General features: G+C 49.6%; 1 protein-coding gene across 3 annotated transcripts in view; it reads right to left on the reverse strand.

Moving 5' to 3' along the window:
* Positions 1-19,173, reverse strand: part of GARNL3 (GTPase activating Rap/RanGAP domain like 3) — a 44,752-nt gene that overhangs the window by 23,947 nt on the left and 1,632 nt on the right. For 2 of the 3 annotated variants that reach the window (XM_026712451.2, XM_026712449.2), the window contains exon 2: positions 7,570-7,639. Coding sequence is in view for 2 of the 3 variants with exons in the window: in XM_026712449.2 (XP_026568234.1) it covers positions 7,570-7,639 (70 nt within the window). In the remaining variant the exon portion in view is untranslated. Of the gene's footprint in view, positions 1-7,569; positions 7,640-13,268; positions 13,436-19,173 lie in introns of those variants that run through there. The other variant, XM_026712450.2, reaches the window with a different exon arrangement.

Raw genomic sequence — 19,173 nt, forward strand, 5'->3', positions numbered from 1 at the left:
AGGAAACGGAGAAGATAGATAAGGAGGACAAGAAAGAGAAAAAGAAGGAAAAGGAGAAGGGGAAGGAGAAGGAGAAAGGAAAAAAGAAATGGTGGAAAGAGAGGGAAGAGGAAGAAAGACAAGGAGAAGACGGAGTGATGGAGAAAGAGGAGAAGAATACAGGGGGGGAAATAGCCCTTTTTAATGACTGTATAAGAATTTCAATCGCTTGAATTCTTTTTTCTTTTCTTTTTCTGGAAACAGCATTCTTGTTCCCAGTTGAGGCCTATGGCAAAGAAGGAGGACTATGGCTATCTTGTTTTTTTTAAAAAGGAGGAAACCTCTTAATAATGCTCTAAATATAGAAGATGATCCTTCTCACAAGCACATGCAGAAGTATGGCTGGCCATTGTGCCCGGCTTAGTTGAATCAGTCCTCCATGACGGGGTCCTTAGAAGCTCCCAAAACACAGCACAACACCTATTATTATACACTAAAATAGTTCTTTCTTTCTTTCTTTCTTTCTTTCTTTCTTTCTTTCTTTCTTTCTTTCTTTCTCTCTCTCTCTCTCTCTCTTTCTCTCCCTGCATCCTCCCTCCCTTCCTTCCCCATTCTCTTTCTTTCTTTCTCTCTTTCTTCCTCTCTCCCTTCCATACTTTTTTCTTTCTTTCTTTCTTTTTCTTTCTTCCTTCTTTCTCTGTCTCCCTCCCTCCCTCCACCCACCCCCCTCTCTCTTTGCTGGTTTTGAAACGAATGAATCCCCTCTTCCCTCAGAAGAAAGCAAGCGGGGTGGGGATTGTGGAGAGGAGGAGGAGGAGGAGGAGGAGGAGGGTTGCGTCAGGTGAGGGAATGGGTCTTGTGATGGGGAGGTCATGTCATTGGCAGGTAAAGTGCTGGTTGGGGGGGAGTGTGTGTGGGGGGGGGAGTTGTGTGACACAACCCTCACTTGATGTGACCTCATCATCACAAGACCTACTGAACCCACAAAGCCCTTATAAGTGGAAGAACAAGGACACTGTCACTCCCTAAACCGCACTGAAGATGTTATCTAGCCTGGTAACGAAACGTTTGGAAACCAATCCACAAGCTCATCCATCCATCCATCCATTCTTCTCTCCCTCTCTCTCTTATCCCCCCTCTCTTTTATCTATCTATCTATCTATCTATCTATCTATCTATCTATCTATCTATCTATCTATCTATCTATGGCATTCAGCTTTGTTTGGGTATTTTCCCACGTCATTATAGTTGTGCTTTTAAAGTTGTAGCAACGTTTCGGCAGAATCTCATCTGCCATCATCAGGCTTCTGTATTGTGTTCGTCTGTGAGTCAGACTTTCACAGCTGTTTCACATTTAAATATCTACCTACCTACCTACCTACCTATCTACCACCTCTTTCTATATCTATCACTATATCTATCCTCATTGATCTATCTATCACATCTCTCTATATCTACTATCACTATAACTTTCTATCTATCCTCATCTCTATCTATCTATCTATCTATCTATCTATCTATCTATCTATCTATCTATCTATCTATCTATCATCAGCTAGCTATTCCTGTCTATCTCTATCTGCCCTTATCATCCACCCATCTCCCTCCCTCCCCTCTTGATCTATCATCCTTTATAAGCCCCTATAAACAGAAGAATGACACTTTCACCCCCTGTCATCCATCTGCACTGAAGATGTTACCTAGCTTGGTAATGAAACGTTTGGAAACCAACCGACAAGTTCGGAGGATGAACCTCTGCCCTCATCCTACCCCCCGAACTACAGATATTCGCCATGATTGCATTCTTCGTGTGTTTCATCCTCCAGCCGCCCAATCCTCTTGGTGGCTCTTCTTCGCACTCTTTCTAGAGTCTCAACATCTTTCTTGTATCGTGGTGGCCAGAAGTGGACACTGAATTCCAAGCTTACCAAGGTAATATAGAGCAACACCATCACTGCAGAGTATTATTTCTTTCAGCACCAAGTATTATTTACTTCGGAGTAAGCCTTACCCAATTCAGCAGGGCCCAAAATCTCACTGAGCATGGCAAGAGGGCGACGTGGGTTTCTAATTTAAAATCTGTGCCTCCTCGAGCCGAATTTTAAAAAAAATTCTCTCCTTTTCAGCCCCGAATGTCAAAGTGCCACATCAGTGAATAAATTAGCTCCTTCGTAAGCCGAAAGGCAATAAAACTAAGAGCTTTTCTCCTCTCCCCCGACCCCCCCCCCGCCAAAAAAGGACGGAACATCATGTACAAATAACAAAAAATAACATTGAGAGCGATATCTTTCTGGGAAGGGCGGTTTTGAAGGTCTAAAAAAACCCCAAGAAAGCCTTAAAAAGCCAGCGAAATAGCCTTGTGAGCTTCTCCAAAGAAACTTCTTTAAAGCTATACAGGTAGTCCTTGACTTACAACTGCAACCGTGTCCCCGAAGTTTGTCCGCTAAGTGAGACATGGGTCACCAAGCAAGATGTTGTCTTCCTTCGGCCCCATTTTATGACCTTTCCTGCCACGCTTGTTAAGCGAGTCGCCGGCCGTTGTTAAATCAGTAACGCGGTCGTTAAGCGAAACTGGCTTCCTCCCTTTGTGTCTGGCTAGTCTGAAGGCCGCAAAAAGGGGATCGCGTGGCCCTGGGAACGCTGCAACTGGTGTAAGGACATGCCAGTTGCCAAGCACTTGAATTTCTATGTGAACCGTCGCAAACCCAGGTCTACCTGTACAAAGCTACGGATTTCAGCCTGCAAAAGGATTCAGCTCCGGTTCCCGGTTCATTTCCCTAGATTCCTGTGACTACCGTTGTGCCTTTGGCGCTGAAAGAGTTAGATATCCCCCTCCCCGTTTTTCCCCCTGCCTCTCTCTCTTGTTGATCTTCAAGGCTTGCCAAATAAATACACTCTGCCAAATCAAACAGGAACCCAGAGCGTTTCCTGGCCCAGCAGCCGAATCAAAGGACTGTCATGTCAAGACAGCTGTTGAAGGCAAGGAAGGGTGGAGGGGGGGCAGAAATGGGACCTTTGGCTCCGGGGATACATCCGTGTGTGTGTGGGGGGGGGAGATGTTTTGTGGAGATCCGGGGTTGGATGCCCTTGGTCCGTGATGGCGAACCTATGGCAAGCGTGCCAGAGGTGGCACACAGAGCCTTCTGTGTGGGCACGTGCACCGTTGTCAGCTACTCTTCTGGTTTCTGGCATGCCGGTCTTTGCGGGCACCAGAGCACCGGAAAGTGGCTCGAAAAATGTCCTGAAAACAGCCTGAAAATGGCCCAAACCCAGGGCATTTTTCAGGCCAAAAACGGCACGGAAAATGCCCCCCCAAACGGCCCCAAACCAGACGTGTGCGCGCTGGCCAGCTGGTCTTTGGGTTTCTGATGATCCAGCACACACACATGCACACGCCCGGTGCCGGATAGGTTCGCCATCATCACTGCCCTGGCTGGCTAGATCCTGCCAAGCGCCCGAGACGAGATGGATAGCAAATGCAATCCAATTTCTAGCTTATTGAATTGGAGATGACATCCTGAAAGGCCCGGCCTTTCCAAATAAATGAATAAATAAAAGGAAATAAGCCAGAAGCCTTTCAGGCGGAGGCAGACATCCTCCGGGCCGTGTTTTTTTTCCCCTTTCTCCCAGGACAGGAAAAACTGAGCGGGCCTCTCTGGGCGAGATCTTTTCAAACGTCTTCCTGGCTTCTAAGATGCTGAGCTCTAATGAGGCCGCTTCGATTGCCGGAGATAAAACAGGCAACAAGGAGAAGAAGAAGGAAAAACGGTTCCGGGGAATCGTTTGTGGGGCAAGGCAGGGGAGAGATGGTCTGGGGGGGGGGGGTGTCGTTCTGCAACGGAGGCCGATCCAGGAGCAGAATGAATCCTTCTTCTCCGCTTCCCCCAAGGATTCCCCGACTTCATTGGGCCACGAATGTCCTGCGGTTATGAAACGTTATGCAGAACATGAAACACAGAAGAACGGAGTTGGTTCAAACCCCACCCGCTTCCAGCACGGATGATGTTACCTAGCTGGGTCAGGAAACGTCTGCAAGAAAACAGCCAAGCTCATACGACGTTAAGCATCCCCCAGTCCTCCTCCTCCACCCACAGTGACTCACTTAACGATCATGGCAAAAAAAAGGTCGTAAAATCAGACATGACTCAGCAATCACTCTGCTTTGCAATGAAAGGTCTGGTCCCCATTATAGCCGTAAGACGAGGACTATCCCTTGCCTGCCCCTCTTGGACGGAGCTTCCTCCCTAAAACGTACTGCCCCTGCAGCTGGAAGCTCCATTTCTCCCTTACGCCCAGGCTCTCCTCTGTAGATTTGTGACTTGAGCTTGCCCGTTTTCATGCCAGCTGGACCAGGGCACAGAGCTCCAGCCAAGTGGCAACTGAGGGCTCCTGGCATGTCCTCAGAGCTTGTGATGGTTTCAAAACTTGGCTGAAGGCAAACCCCAGTTAAGACAACTGGGCAAACTTTAAACCAAAGGAAGCCGAAAGCAGGGGGTTCGGGGTCTGCTCCGAGCAGAGCACACCTTTGGTTGAGCCGGGGAAACCGGTTGCTTTCTCTTATCAGGCTTTCAATATATGTTTTGTCTTCTCTTCTTTTTTCTAGTTGTTTTTATTCCATTGTTAGCCCCCCCTCAACCCCCCCAAACAGCTGTCAATGGGAAGGAACCATTTAAATTCCAGCTACTCCACCAATACTTGGATTATACCGTTGGGTGGAGTTTTGTTTGTTTCAGACCTGTTGCTTGTATTTCAAAGCTGCGGGATTCAATTTTGCTTGAAACTGGCGGGTTTAAACTCAACGGGATGAGTTTCATGTTAGTTTCCTTGCACACCTTTATGGTGGGGTCAGGTAATCTGTTTCGTAGACTGAGGGAGGGAAGGGAAGGGAGGAAAGAAGGGAGGGAGGGAGGGGGGAAGGAAGAAGAAGAAAAAGGAAGGAAAGAAAGAAGGAAAGGGAGGGAGGGAGGAAAGGAAGAAGAGAGGAAAGTGAAAGGGGAAGGAAAGGAGGGAAGGAGGAGGGAGAGGGAAGGGGAAGGAAGGAAAAAGGGAGGGAGGGAGGGAGGGAGGAAGGATGGAAGGAAGGAAGGAAGGAAGGAAGGAAGGAAGGAAGGAAGGAAGGAAGGAAGGAAGGAAGGAAGAAGGTGGGAGGGAAAAAAGCTCTTCAAGTACGTGTCAATGCTGAAATATTTAGGTCCTTTGTGGTTGTTTGTGATTTTCACAACTACCTCAAATTATGTAGGCGACATAGATGTGACCTCCTCCCCGAGGACTACACAAGCTGCCAAAAAAGGGGGGGGCATGGGAGGGTAGAGGGTCTGACTGAAACGTTCCAGAACCTGGTTTACTGGGAGGACTGGTCTCAAGGAAACGGCCTATGGTGTTCCCAAAGTGAAACCGTGGTGGTTAAACTGACATATTTAGCTTGGACACCCTTGAGAAAGACGGAATAACCTGGGATGGGAGAAGCGGCCGTCCATCCTAACATCCAGGTAGACTATGTCAGGTGAATGGGTGAGGGCAGGTGGATCCGGGCTTTCAAATCCGTAGAAAGAGGGGGGAACATTTTCCGCTTGTAAGAGCCAAAGGGTCCCCCATCCAGCTCTTAGCTCCCAGGCTAGAAGAGGGGTAAAAAGAGCTCACGTTCCCACCCCTTTGGGTGATGGCTCCACCCACTACCTGCCCCCACCCCGCCCCTCTTGGCTCCTCCCCCAGTGGGGGCCTAAAACAGACCTCTGCCCTAGGAAGCCATTGGCCGCCCATCCTGCTCCTTTCAGGCACGGCTTAGGCGGTTTGTCGCCAAGGCATTGTGGCGGACCTGGTGGTTCCTCCCCGTCTCCTCCACGACCCCCGACGGGGGCTGGAATGGAGCTGGCAGAGTTGGGTCCTTCAGTAGGGACCTGCCAGGTGTGGGAGCTTCATTGGTCAGAAATGGGGTAGGATCTCCTGCTTGGGTGGGTGGGTTGGACTAGATGACCTACAAGGTCCCTTCCAACTCTGTTATTCCGTTTCAACCGGAGAAGATTGTGCGCAACCAAAGTCACAGAAGGGAAGATCACCAGGGCGGATGGGGCGACCCGAGTGAGCCCGAAAGGCTCCTCCGCCTCCCTTTCACATCGTTTAAGGCCGCACATTCGCCAAGTCGCCCCTCGTGCTTAGCCTAAGCCGGTTTGGGTTCCTTGGAGACCTCAGTCCCGGCCGTGTTTACACAACGCACCGAGGTGTGAAGTCCAGTTCTCAAGCCCTGAGGAAAACCGGGAGAACCGGACGAGGCAAAGGGCCCTTAAAGTTGCTCCGTGCAACCACGCCATGCCTCGCGACAGGAAGGACTGGACCGAAGGAACACAGCTCGGTGCGTCTCTACGGGTTGTGCACAGCCACGACTGGCGGGACCTGCGGGGGGTGAGCTTGCTTAGTGTAACGTGGCCAAAGGAAAGCCAACCTTCTTCTCGCTTTACTAGGACCAGGGATTGCGGAGTCCCCCCCTGAAGTAAAAGCTGGGACACGAAGAAAGAAAAAAAGAAGATGGAGAAGAACCCAAAAATGTCCAGAAGGGGGAAGAAGAGGCGAGGAAGAGGAGGAGGAGGAGGAAGGAGGAGGAGGAGGAGGAAGAGGAGGAGGAGGGGGAAGGCCACCTTCCAAATACATTCCTCTACAAGAAGCCAGGTTAAAGGAGGAGAAAACGCGATTCCCTTTCATAGACGCCCCGCTATTTGCGCACTGCTTTCTGTCAAATCATCCGCTCCGAGGAAACCGGGTTTCCAGCCCCCCCCCGCCAGCCCCAGGGAGAGGCTGCAGGGCCATAACCCCCCCCGCCCCTTCTTAGCCCCGGATGCCCCCAGATGCTCCAGCCATGAAACCTTGCAGGTGTTGCCCACACACCGAATTCAGGGCGGGGCCTCTGCGCCCCCCACTCTGCCCCCCCACCCCTGATCTCTCTCTCTCCAGAACCAACTTCTACGGGTCTCTCCAGGCTCCAAAATCAAAGCAGGAATTTGGTTCCTGCAAAACGAAACGGCGGCGATGGGAGGAATACGCAGCAGCCCCCCGTCCCCCACCCCCAAAGAAGAGGAATTCAGGGGAGGGAGGGGGAACCTTCCCAGCTACCCCGTTTAATCTGGATTTCCCAAACACCCTCATCCCCTCAATTTCTGGGGCTCGGGGGTGGTGGGTTTTTCCCCCTTTTTGGTCTTTTTTTTTCCCCCAAGGCAACCCCCCTTTGGACCGATGTTGCATTTTGCCCCTTTCTACAGTAAGGAAAGAAAAAAAATAAAACTGAGGCTTCTCCGGCAGAGAGCAATAAAGCCCAATAAAACCGGAGGGCTCGGAAGGTAAACAAGCCGTTTCCCCTCCGTCAAGCGCGGCAAAGGGAAGATCTCTGCAGCCGACGGAAGGGCAGGCGGGCAGGCAGGCCGAAAAACCGACCGCAATTGCAAGAAAAAGAGGTGCTGGGAAAGGCACCCCCCAAAAAAAACACCTTTGAGGGAGGGGGGGCTCCTCCCCAAACCTCTGGATCTGAACCCTTTAAAGAAAACCACCACCACCACCACCATCATCGTCACGAGGAAGAGGAGGAGGAGAAGGCAAACTTACCAGCTCTACTGATCCGTAATGCTTCCTGCTGAATTCTCCCCGTCTGCAGCCCAGATCTTCGGAGACGGAGCTGGAATAGAATTGCTTCATTAGTAGACATCGCTGACTGGCCCCTCTCGGCGATGGGGAGAGGCGGAAAGAGGGGAGACTGGGGGCTCCTTTCAAGAGAAGGACCCCTTCCTCCCCGGTTCTCAGGAGCGGCGGGGTGGGGGGTGGGGGGCTTCCTCAGTCCCGCCTTTCAGCAGCCAGCTTCATCCCTGGGGTGGGGTGGGGGGAATCCTCCTTCTCTCCCGGAGGCTGGCTGGCTTCTTGAATGGAAGGGGGGAGGGAGGGGGGGGGGGGAGGGTGTGTGTGGAAGGGGAAGTGATGGACACCCAAAGGGCTCCGAGGGGAAGCGGGAGGGCTACGGTGCCATTAAATCTTCAGTCACGGCAGGAGGATCAGATCAGCGGAGAAAGGCTGCCCAGACAGACAATGCCTTGTAATTGCACTGGGCGATCTCTCTCTCTCTCTCCTCTCTGCCTTTCTCTCTTTTCTGTCTCTCTCTCTCTCTCCTCTCTCCCTCTTTCTGTTCTCTCTTCCCTCTCCCTCCCTCTCTCTCTTCTTCTTCTCTCCCTCTCTCTTTCTGTTTTCCTTCCCTCCCTCCCTCTCTCGCCACCAGAGGGGTGGCAGTGGGGGCAAAGACCCCGATGTCTTCTAAGAAATTAGCCTCTGCACAAAGTCTGCCATCCTGTTTGGAAAACTGGGCTCAGGCCACAGGCATTTTTCAGAGCCCCCGAGCCCCTCGGGGGAAATCTCCCACGCAAACAAGACCCCTCTCTATGAATAGGAGAGAATGTCTGCCGCTCAGGTGGGGGGTGAATTGCAGAGTGGTTTCCTTGCAGACGTTTCATGACCCAACAGGGTAACATCATCGGTGCTAGAAGGGAGAGAAGTTTGCATAGTGGAGGAAGGGGCAGGCTGTGGGGCCCGTGGCTCCAATGGCCGTAACGGTCATTAACGGTTGTAACTTTGAATGGTCGCTAAGCAAGTGCTTTGGAAGTTGAGGCCTACCTGAGTCGGAAACAAACCAATTAGTTAGCGCTCCCGTCCCTAAAAACCCGACTCTTCCTCCATGCAGGAGGGAGAACAGACCAGGCAGGTGAAATCTCTTTTTGATCGACTCTGCCCATCCAGTTGCTTTAGGGCGAAATAAACGTTTAGGAAACAGGGACGAAGTTTAGGGAGGAGAGGAAGTTGTACCCTTGGTCTTCTTCTTTCTGTTTTTTTTTTAAGGGAAACTCAAAATACAGTAGCTTCCCCTCCTTTATTTACTTATTTATTTATTTTTAAGGGGTGGGGGAAGCACACACACCCCAAAACAAACGGTGGTTTCTTCCTGCGGTCTCCAGCTGGTTGCCACAGAAACTAGCCTCGAAATAATTCTCGGTTGGACGGACTTGGGTTGCGAACGAGGGTTGCGAGAAGAATGCTAAGCGTCGCGTTTTACCTCATTGAGGGAGCATCCGGGAGGCTTTGGGGAAAGGGGGGGTGGGGGGAGGGGAGGAGCCCCCGATTTTGGGGGTTGGCTTCCTCTCTCTGTCCCCCTGGATGTAGGAAAAGGTTCTTCGGGGCCAGATGAGGGGACCGGAAGCTGGAAGTGGACACCGAGCCCTATCTAACAAAGTGAAATTCAGTGCAGAGAAAAGGAAAAGTCCTACATTTGGGTGGATTGTTCTGACTGTCCGGAAGTTTCTCCTTATTTCCAGGTTGAATCTCTTTCCCTGTTCAGTTTCCATCCATTCTTCCTTGTCTGGCCTTTGGGTGCCTTGGAGAAGAGCTTGACTGCTTCCTGTCTCTGGGGCAGCCCTTCAAACGTTGGAAGGCGGCTCTCCTGTCTCCTCTGGTCCTTCTCTCCTTCCCTAGACTAGCCAAGCCCGGTTCCTGCAACCAGTCTTCATGTGTTCTAGCCTCCAGTCCCCTCATCATCCTGGCTGTTCTTCTCTGCCCTCTTTCTAGAGTCTCAATATCCTTTACCGATTAACAGAGTTGGAAGGGACCTTGTAGGTCATCTAGTCCAACCCTCCGCCCAAGCAGGAGACCCTACACCATTTCTGACAGATGGCAGTCCAGTCTCTTCTCGAAAGCCTCCAGGGATGAAGCTCCCACCACTTCTGAAGGCAACTTCTCTTCCATGGGTGGATTGTTCTCCCTGTCAGAAAATTCCTCCTTATTTCCAGGTTGAATCTCTCCTCGAATCAGTTTCCATCCGTCATTCCTTGCCTGGCCTTCAGGGGCTTTGGGAAACGGCTTCACCCCTTCCTCCTCTTTGTGACCCAGTTGGCCTTGGGCCTGGGTCAGCATTACAACCCAGGGTTTCCTTGTTTCTAGCACGACCCTTAACGGCTACAGCAAACCGCCTCTCCAATCCTTAGTAGGTGATTTGTGTTCAACGTTATTTTATTTGCTATTTTTAAACGATGGGAGATTTTAAAAAAAGAAAAAGAAGCGACGATTTCCCCCTGTTCAGAATCCTCTTAAAAACCCGCTCTTGAGATCTCTTATGAGAGACAAAACTAGTTGGATCCAGGCCACAAGTCTGCATTTTTCCTTGGGGGAGGGGTGCGTGAGCTCCTTCATATGAGGCAGAAAAAAAATAACCAAAAAAATGGTGGGGGGTTATCCAAACAGAGAAATACAGTATGCATTTTTTTCCCAACAAGTAGAAATATTAGTCAGCTGAGAAATGGGAGGAGGGGCCGGTTAGGCATCTTTTTGATGTGTCAAGTGCCAAAAGGAGCGAGGTGCATCGTTAATTTAAGGCAGGGAGCAACCGGCCTTTCAATGTACACTATCACCTCTGCTAGGCTGTTTTCTGAATCAGCGATTCTCCACCTTGGCAGTCTGAAGAGGGGTGGACTTCAGTTCCCAGAATTCCCCCTTACTGGCTGGGGGACTCTGGGAGTCGAAGTTCACACCTCTTCATGGGCCAAGCTGGAGAAACACTGGCCTGGATCCTCAACCACAGCAGGGATCGAAGGCTTTGACTTCGCAGTTGGCACCTGAGGGGCTGCCACAAAGAAGAGGGGTCCACGTATCCCCCCAAGCATTTCCTGAAGGCAGGAGAAGAAGCAACAGGCGGAAGCTGTACTTTGACCCACATCTCCAAGCGCTGGTTCTAGTCTGGACTTCCAACAGCATGCTGGAAGCTTCCGGCCAGAAAAGCCAGGCCTTTATTTTAAACAAAAGAAAAAGAAATCAAAGCAACAATTCAATTTTCTTTCATTGGCTTTAAATGGGATTAAAGCGAATTAACCTTGGCAAGGCAGATGACTCACGCAGAGGGTCTGGTGCTCTCCTTCTGTGAAAAATCCAGAGAGTTCAACGTAAGGGTTGCGCCCAAGTCGAAGGAGCCGGAAAGGGGAGATATTCTCCCCAAACCATGCCAGCCCATCTTTGCGGCTGAACAGGTAGCCCTCAGTTCACTGGGGACACTGGGACGCGGGGCTCAGTGGGCTAAGATGCTGAGCTTGTCGATCAGCGCCGCGTGTCACGGAGTGAGCTCCCCGTTCCTTGTGCCAGCAGCTTCTGCCAACCTAGCAGTTCGGAAGCATGTAAAAAATGCAAGTAGGAAAATAGGGAAGGGAACAGCATTCCTCCATGCGCCTTCGAAGGCGTTGAGTCCTGCCGGCCACACGACCACGGAGACGCCTGCGGCTTTGCAACGGAGACGAGAAGCGCCCCCTAGAGCTGGAAACGACTAGCATGGATGTGTGAGGGGAACCTTTACTTCGGTTCATTGAGCAATCATTTGAAGTTACGACGGCACTGAAAAAAGGGACTTCGGACTGCGGTTCGCACTTACAACCATTCCAGCATTCCCTGTGGTCACGTGATCAAAATTCAGCCGCTTGGCAACCGACTCATATTTATGACGGTTTTGCCATGTTCCTGGAGGTGACTCCGTCCCCTTTGGCGACCTTTTGATGAACAAAGTCAAAAGAGAAGCCGGATTCGCTTAAGAACCATGTGGCCGAAGTTAACCACTGCAGTGATTCACTTAACGGCGGTGGCAAGAGAGATAATAAAATGGGCAAAACTCACTTAACAAACTGTTTCACTTAGCAACATAAATGTTGGCCTCAACTGTAGTCGTAAATCGGGCACTACCTTGTATTTCCAGAAAAACGGTGCACGCTGGCGCTTGGCCCTAAACCATCTTTTTGCATGTTCTGATTTACGGAAGAGAAACGCCAAACTCTGGGGGAATCCGGATAATCCAGGCAGTTCAAATGAGTATAACGATTTATTGCAAGCTTAAGCGGTCTGCCAGAATCTGGCCAACTGACCATTAAGGGGAAATGAGCAGGAGATAAGAAAGGCATTCAAAGTAGGCAGGACTTAGATCTCTTGCAGGGGCGCAGGGACTTGTGACTAATGATGCCTTTGACCCCTCCATCGGGCTGGTCGTCTCCTACAACGAAAGTCCAGCCATCCCTATCAAGAACCATCCTTGCCCTCATAACCAGCATTCTTTAAAAGGGATCAGACTACCTTTGGGGACAGGCAGAGTTTAATGAAACCATCTAGCCAAGAAGGGGTTCACATAAACCTAGGAGGCTGTCAAAGGGCACTCAAAGTCCCTTTTCATTTCGCAATCGGGGCCCGATTCATTTCAAGGGAAATGGGTAAAATTACAAAAATTACAATTATTGTTGGAACGCCAACAATAATTTTTCAAGAAACATCCAAGTTGTTGATTGGAAGTTCATGATCGCCGGCCAATTCCAAATGCCAAAAAGTTTTAAAAATAAACTTTTCAAAGAGATGGATTGGCTTGCCTTGGGCCGCTCTCACGGCTCCTTTGGGGTTTTCCAGCAATTCTTAAAAAAAAAAAAAAAGGAGAGCCAGGATCCAATTCCCAGCCTTGAAAATCTTCTAACCGAAAGGATCTCCCCGGAGTCTCGACTGCAAACGTCGCTTTACTTGATTTATCCTCTGGCACAAAAGACCAGATCCCCATCGTAAGCACATCAATCTGCTCCTTCCCTCAAAGAGCTGGCAGGGGTTTCTCAGGCCCCCAAAACAATTGCCCAAACGTCAGGAGGGCTGAGGCCCCATCGACAAGCAAAGGAGCATGGATTTGGGGATCGTCAGGTGCAAGTTAACCGGGAATATTCGTTGAGCGCAAAACACAAGACAGTTTATGATTGCAGTCTATGACACAACTAACTGTCAAGCTAAAGAGGCACCAGGTAAGCGTCAGTGGAATTCACAGGCCCTGGATTTGGGTTTCATGTGAGAACGCAGAGATTCCAAACTGATGACACATCTAACCCCGCCTTCCAGCTCAGCTGCTCTTCTGGATAGGAATGGACTCTCCAGAGGAAAAACTTGACCCTGGGAAGTTTGTTTCTACACATGCACCCCAATAAAGGAGAATATTTTGTAGCTTTTTTTATATCATGGTCAACCAACAGCATCACCTGAGCCCACCACCCCCACTCTTCCCAGAGCATCACAGCGCTCCCCATCACCCGCTCCATCCCTGGACTACAATTCTCATCATCCCCTACCTATCACCCCCAAGAATTACAGTCCTCCTCCTAGCCAGGGAGGTTGCGCAACCGCCAGGCCCCGCCCACAATGCAGTAGCCACGCCCCCAAGTGGGTGGGGCCGTCTCTGGCTCCGCCCGCTCGCTCTCCCCACCTTCCCTTACCGCTGGGTGGCGCTGAAGAGGCCGGGATAAACGGCTTCCACGCCGCTGGGCTCCATCCTGGCAAGGTCGCGCGGGGACCATCCCTCCGGCCGCGGGACCAGCCGGTTCTCCGGCTTGGCTGGACAAGCAGCATCCCCACCCCACCCGACTCTTCCCTCAGGCACTAAGGTCTCGCCCCTCCTGGAGCCAACCAATCGCTGCCCACGCTGCCACGTCCCTCAAGAGGCTGGGGGGCCAATCCTAGACCTGCCTCCTGAGACCACAAACGGCCCCCCCCTCCGTCCCTCCCCTTTCTGAGCGCGCGCTCCAATCGCAGCCCCTCTCCAGAAATTCAAACCCACCTGTCCGAGCGCTTGCTTGAGCCAATCGCCGGCTCTCCTGAGATGCAATGCAGCCTGGGAGGTGTAGTCCCCCCGAATAGGTAAAGTGGTACCTAATCTAATACCCCCCCCCCCCCCAAAAAGACTGGTGGATTTCTAAACGGCCCGCAAGTGGGTTTAAACTGGGGGGAGTCCAAATGAACGGTTTTTTTTGTTTTTTTAAAGTTTTAATCCGCCTGTATTTGAAGGCAGCAGTATTTTAACTCCTTGATGTCGGTTCCTAGAGTTAATAACTGCAGGGGGAGAAGCAGCAGGAGGAGGAGGAGAGGAAGAGGAGGAGGAGGAAGAAAAGATGTTACAGCCACTACATTTTCACTAGGTTACCACTCTAGCTGTCCAGAGTCATTGGATAGGAGCTGGCTGGCAAATAAATTCCATAATCAATAAATAATAAAGATAAGGAGCATTTCAGAAACCGAAGTTCAGCCCATGACACCTTACAGCTTTCTGCTTCCCCCCCCCCCAAAAAAAAACTTTCCCTGTTTTTCTCTGAAGACGTTTCGCTTCTCGTCCAAGAAGCTTCAGGTCTGACTGGATGGAGAGGAAGGGAGGGATTTATACCACCGTGAATAACATCTGGGAGGCAACTGCCTCTCTTTCCAATCGACCAGAGTCCCACGGAATTAAACAGCAGTTATTTCAAGGAAGTCCAGAATCTATCAGCCACGCGGCACGCAAGAAGGAAGGGGAGAGGAAGAAGATGGAGCTATAAGGAAAGGGGGACTTGGAACAGATAGGAAAGTCCATTTTCTCACCATATTATAGCTAGTCATCAGCCACGGAACATACTTGGCAGGTTCCTGGGTAGCATTACGTTGCAGATACAGAATAAGGTGCAGAATACAGAATGGCAAAACTGGAAGGCTGCTATCATGTCACTGTTAGTCCTCCTTTTCACTGAACTTGAGCCATCCCCATGTCTAGTTCGAGCCTCTCCGTCTTTGGTTCATATCTCTGCATCGCAGCATGGAAATAATGTTCACTGCCACCAAAGTTTGAGGCTCTTTTTTTGGAGACGGATTGCACATTTTCTGTACCTTTGGATTGTTTCCATTTTTGCATGGTTTTGCATCATCCTTTCCTTATTTGAATAAACACTCTCTCTCTCTCTCTCTCTCTCTCTCTCTCTCTCTCTCCAATTCACAAACATCCCTATAGGTCAAAACAACAGTAAACAACAACAAACGCTTCTATCCGTGTCGCAATTCATTCTTGCCTCATGCAAGTTTGGCATCGCTAGATCCAGACCTGTAAACAATGAGGAGCAGCTTCCATATCTCCCATTATGGAAAAGTTCGCCTGTACTTTCCATTCGCAGCATCACCATCCGTCCAGCCACCCGAAGGACAGCAGTTTTACATCATGCTCATAAACTTTGTTCTCTCTCTTAAGCCGGTTCTCTCTCTGCAGCCAGTTGACGGGGAAAAAAGCCAAGAAGAGAAGGAGCTCTGCTTTTCTCTCTCCTACCCGTTGTGTAATGCGGGGACCAAAACAGTTGCAAAAAAGATGTCAAGAGTTTGGGTGCAAAGAAGAGCAACTAAGGTAATCAAGCGCCTGGAGACAAAAACATAGGAAGACCAGTTGCAGGAACTGGGTTTGGCCAGTCCAGAGAAAAGAAGGACTGGGCGGGGTGGGGGACATGATAGCAGGAGTCCAATATTTGAGGGGCTGCCCCAAAGAAGACTTGGGGGTCAACTTATTTTCCAAAGAACCAGAAGGCAAGGCAGGAAAGAGTTTAGGAGGAACTTTCCGACAATGAGGATAATCAACCATGATACTGATAGCAATCATGATAGTCGTATTCCAGTATTGAGGGGCTGCCACAAAGAAGACTTGGGGGTCAACTTATTTTCCAAAGCTTCAAAGTCTCAGATATGCAAATACTTTGGGACCTCAAGAGGAATTTGCAACTAGCAGAAAACCTTTCCCTCTTTTCCCTCCGCCCTCTGAAAGCAACCAACGTACTTATTTTGGGAGATAAACCCTGTAAAATTATAGGTCAGGGACAATCCCACCGCTGTTCTTTGAAAAGTCGCTGGCTTGTTTTGTATCTCCGTTGTCCGACCTAATTATGTTGAGTTGGCTCGCTTATCTAGCCCCTTAATTTATTCCCCACCCACCATGGCTAGCAGTTTGGAGGTCCAAAACCCCACTTTTCCCCTGTCCCCCAAAACACCAGGAGCAAAACCTTGTTCAAAAAATCTATATTCTAAAGGAAAACCATCCACTCTGCTTTGCTGGTGGAAGACAGAGAAAGGAAGAGGATGAGAGCGAAGGAGAGAAAGAATGTGAAAGAGGGAAGGAAGGGAAGAAGGAACCTTTGCGAGAGTTTTGGGAGCTTCCCGGTGGACACACACACACACAGAGACACCAAAAGAAAACTTAAATTTATAATCCTGCTCACAGCTTTCTTCCTGGCCTCCTGCTGTCAGCGTTTTGTTTTTTTCTTTTGGCTATTTAGCATGAACCGAAAAGAAATGCAGGGAGCGTTTTTATATAGAAGTCGGAAGGCTCTGCGACTCTGACGCACAACCGCCAGCTGAGTTTTCCGTCCAGGCTGGCCGCCTTGACCACTTCCAAGAATGAGAGACGGGCCTGTTGTTTTCCCTCCTCCTTTGGTACAAGTCGGGATACTCCACCAGGGCTGGAGAAGGGAAACACACACACGATCCGAGCGTGAGCTCAGCACACGCCACAAACACATGGACTTTGCGTCCCTCACACTTTTTAATCAGTAACGAAGGTCAGGGCCTTGATTTCACCGACTCGCTGTCAGTTCAGGCCCATTAAGCGGTTGACGTCGGAGGAAATAATTTTGTGCGGAAAGAGTTGTGTGACTTAACGCAGGTGAGCGTGGAGAAAGGGACTCCCTTTCCTGGGGACAGAAAAAGTGAATGGATCCCTTCAGCTTTTTAAAGTTTCTAAGGTCTGATTCTTAAATCTGTTTCGGTGCCCCTCTTCAAAGATTTGTTGGCTTCTTGGCACAGAGGGATAGAAAACCACAATGACAATGTTCTTCACAGCACAGCTCCCCGGAGCAGAGGGAGGGAGCGAGAGAAGGGAGGAGAGTGGGAGGGAGGGAGATGGCAAGAGAAACCTAGGAAGGAAGGAAGGAAGGAAGGAGATGGGAATGAAGAGGAATAAAAGAAGATAGGAAAGAAGGAAGGAAGGATGGAAGGAAGGAGGTGGGGAGAGAAGGAAGGAAGTGGGAATGAAAAGGAAGGAAGGAAGGAAGGAGATGGGAAGGAGATAGGGAGGGAGGGAAAGAAGGAAGGAAGGAGATGGGAATGAAAAGGAATAAAAGAAGATAGGAAAGAAGGAAGGAAGGATGGAAGGAGGTGGGGAGAGAAGGAAGGAAGTGGGAATGAAAAGGAAGGAAGGAGATGGGAAGGAGATAGAGAGAGGGAGGGAGGGAGGGAGGAAGGAAGGAGATGGAAATGAAAAGGAACAAAGGAAGGAGGGGAGGAAGGAAGGAAGGAAGGTCTGGGGATAGGCAGAGTGCCCTCTAAAAGATTAATGACAGATGTGAAATTCCTCTTAGAATCGAAAGCACAAAAGTGTGACTGTTTGCATTTTTCTCCGGAGATAAGCACCACCGCACTGTGGGAATGCAAATATTTACCCACACAAATCTACACCAATAAAAGCGTTTACCTGGAGCTTTCAAAACCATTTTTTATAGATCATGTATGGGAATGAGATGAAAGCCACGGAGCGGCTCTTTTCTGCTGATGGGCCCTGGCCACAACATGAAAGGGCTTGTTTCGTCTAGAAGGCCTTCAAAGGAAGATTCTGCCGGGGAGGAATACGACATTTCCGCGCAACGAAGCCTGTCATTTTCAAGAAGTCGAGTTAGGATTATTGTCCAAAAGCGCCTGACTCCAGAAGGATGGGGATATTTTCCCCATAGCCCTTGCATAACATACAAACAAAAAACAAAAAAAAGTCCCTTCCTTAAAAACCTAGTGAAATAAAAAAATGAGTGAAATTAGTAGAAACAAATCGTAACTTTTATAATCAATACCAGCTCGGTAAACTTTTTTTTTTTTAAAGCAGAAATTCAACACAGAATTTCCATCTACGTACTAGAGAAACCTTAAATGGCTGAGTGCTTTCTTCTATATTAAACCCTTCCTCATATTCCCTTCCCTTTCTCCCTTCCTTCCTTCCTTCCTTCCTTCCTTCCTTCCTTGGAGGAGAGAGCAAGGGATTGCAAGACTGGCTGGGAAACTGTCACAAAACGTTGAAAGTGAAGATCACGTGATCACCACAGCAGCCCAGCAGCAGGTGCCAGTAACACCAAAGCAGCCGTCACTTCCCAAAATGCTATTCCCTTGGGAATGATGAGGGTTCTGGATTTTGACTGCATTCTACAAGTTAGCCCATTTGAGATACCTTGGTTCATAAATTTATCGCTCTATGAGGCACCGTTTCCCCCCACGAAGGGTCACAGGAACAAGGCTTTCGTTAGTATATATAGACTCTCCACATCCTACGCTTCTCTCCTGAGTCAAAGCTTTCTACCTGATTTGCACCTGGCATTTTCTCTGGCTCTGGGCCTTGGCATATTCTTTCCTGCCCCTTGGCTACTAAAGAATAAAGAAGCCCACCGAATTGCATTTATAGCAGCATGAAAACTCTTAATTGCAATGGGTGAAAATCGCAAGGCTGCTTTTGTTTTTTGGCCACGCTGAGGTATGAAGCGTGAGAAATCCAACAGCAAACCTTAGTTTTTAGCACCTTTTTTTTTAAGCCAGGAGGGGGAAAAAAAAGCATTTCTTCCTTTCCCCACAACGAGAATAACCCGGGAAATACCCACTCGGTTTATGTGGGTGACCCAGGATCTCTTTGAACCTTTGCCCTTGTTTTTTTAATCTTTCCTATAACCCCCATCAAAAATATTAACTCTGACTCCTGGCCGATCAGAAAAGCCGCCGAATACACCACTGCCTGATTTATATAACCCTGCCTGCAGGCTGCCTCGTTTTGCAAGAGGCCGAGAGCGCAGGTCTCTGCCACCGACGACAACGGCTGAATCGATTTCTCATGGCCTCACCTGCCGGAACGTTAAGCTGGTTTCCTTTGTTAATCCCAATCATTTTTATTCCTTCAGAGTTCCTGGGAAGCTGAAGCATTTCCCTCTTTCAAGCCCTGTTTTCTAGCTCAGGAAACTTTGCTCGGCCTCTCACTTAGGCAGTTTCAGCCAAGCTGGGCCACATCCTTCGGAAGCCAGGATGACTTTAGAGCAATGGGCTGCGTTGATAGCCTGATAATTTCCCCCCCACACCCCATCAGCCAGCAGAAAGGGGAGGCACATTGGGAGGGTCCCATGGCGGAAGACTGACCTACTTCAATGGGGATCCAAAGTCTATTTCTGGAGATCTCTCCCACGCAAATCCACCCATAGCCACAAAGGAGATTCTGGTGTGTGCTGCAACAGATCTTAGCTAAGCTTTTCCAGCTCCCGGAGATTAAAAACCTGGGTGGGTGGGTTTAGGAAGAGATCAGAGAGCCGTTCGTCTGAA

This window comes from Pseudonaja textilis, chromosome 17, assembly GCF_049901715.1.
Source record: "Pseudonaja textilis isolate UNSWEBS1 chromosome 17, rPseTex1.2, whole genome shotgun sequence".
In the NCBI taxonomy this organism is placed as follows: domain Eukaryota; kingdom Metazoa; phylum Chordata; class Lepidosauria; order Squamata; family Elapidae; genus Pseudonaja; species Pseudonaja textilis.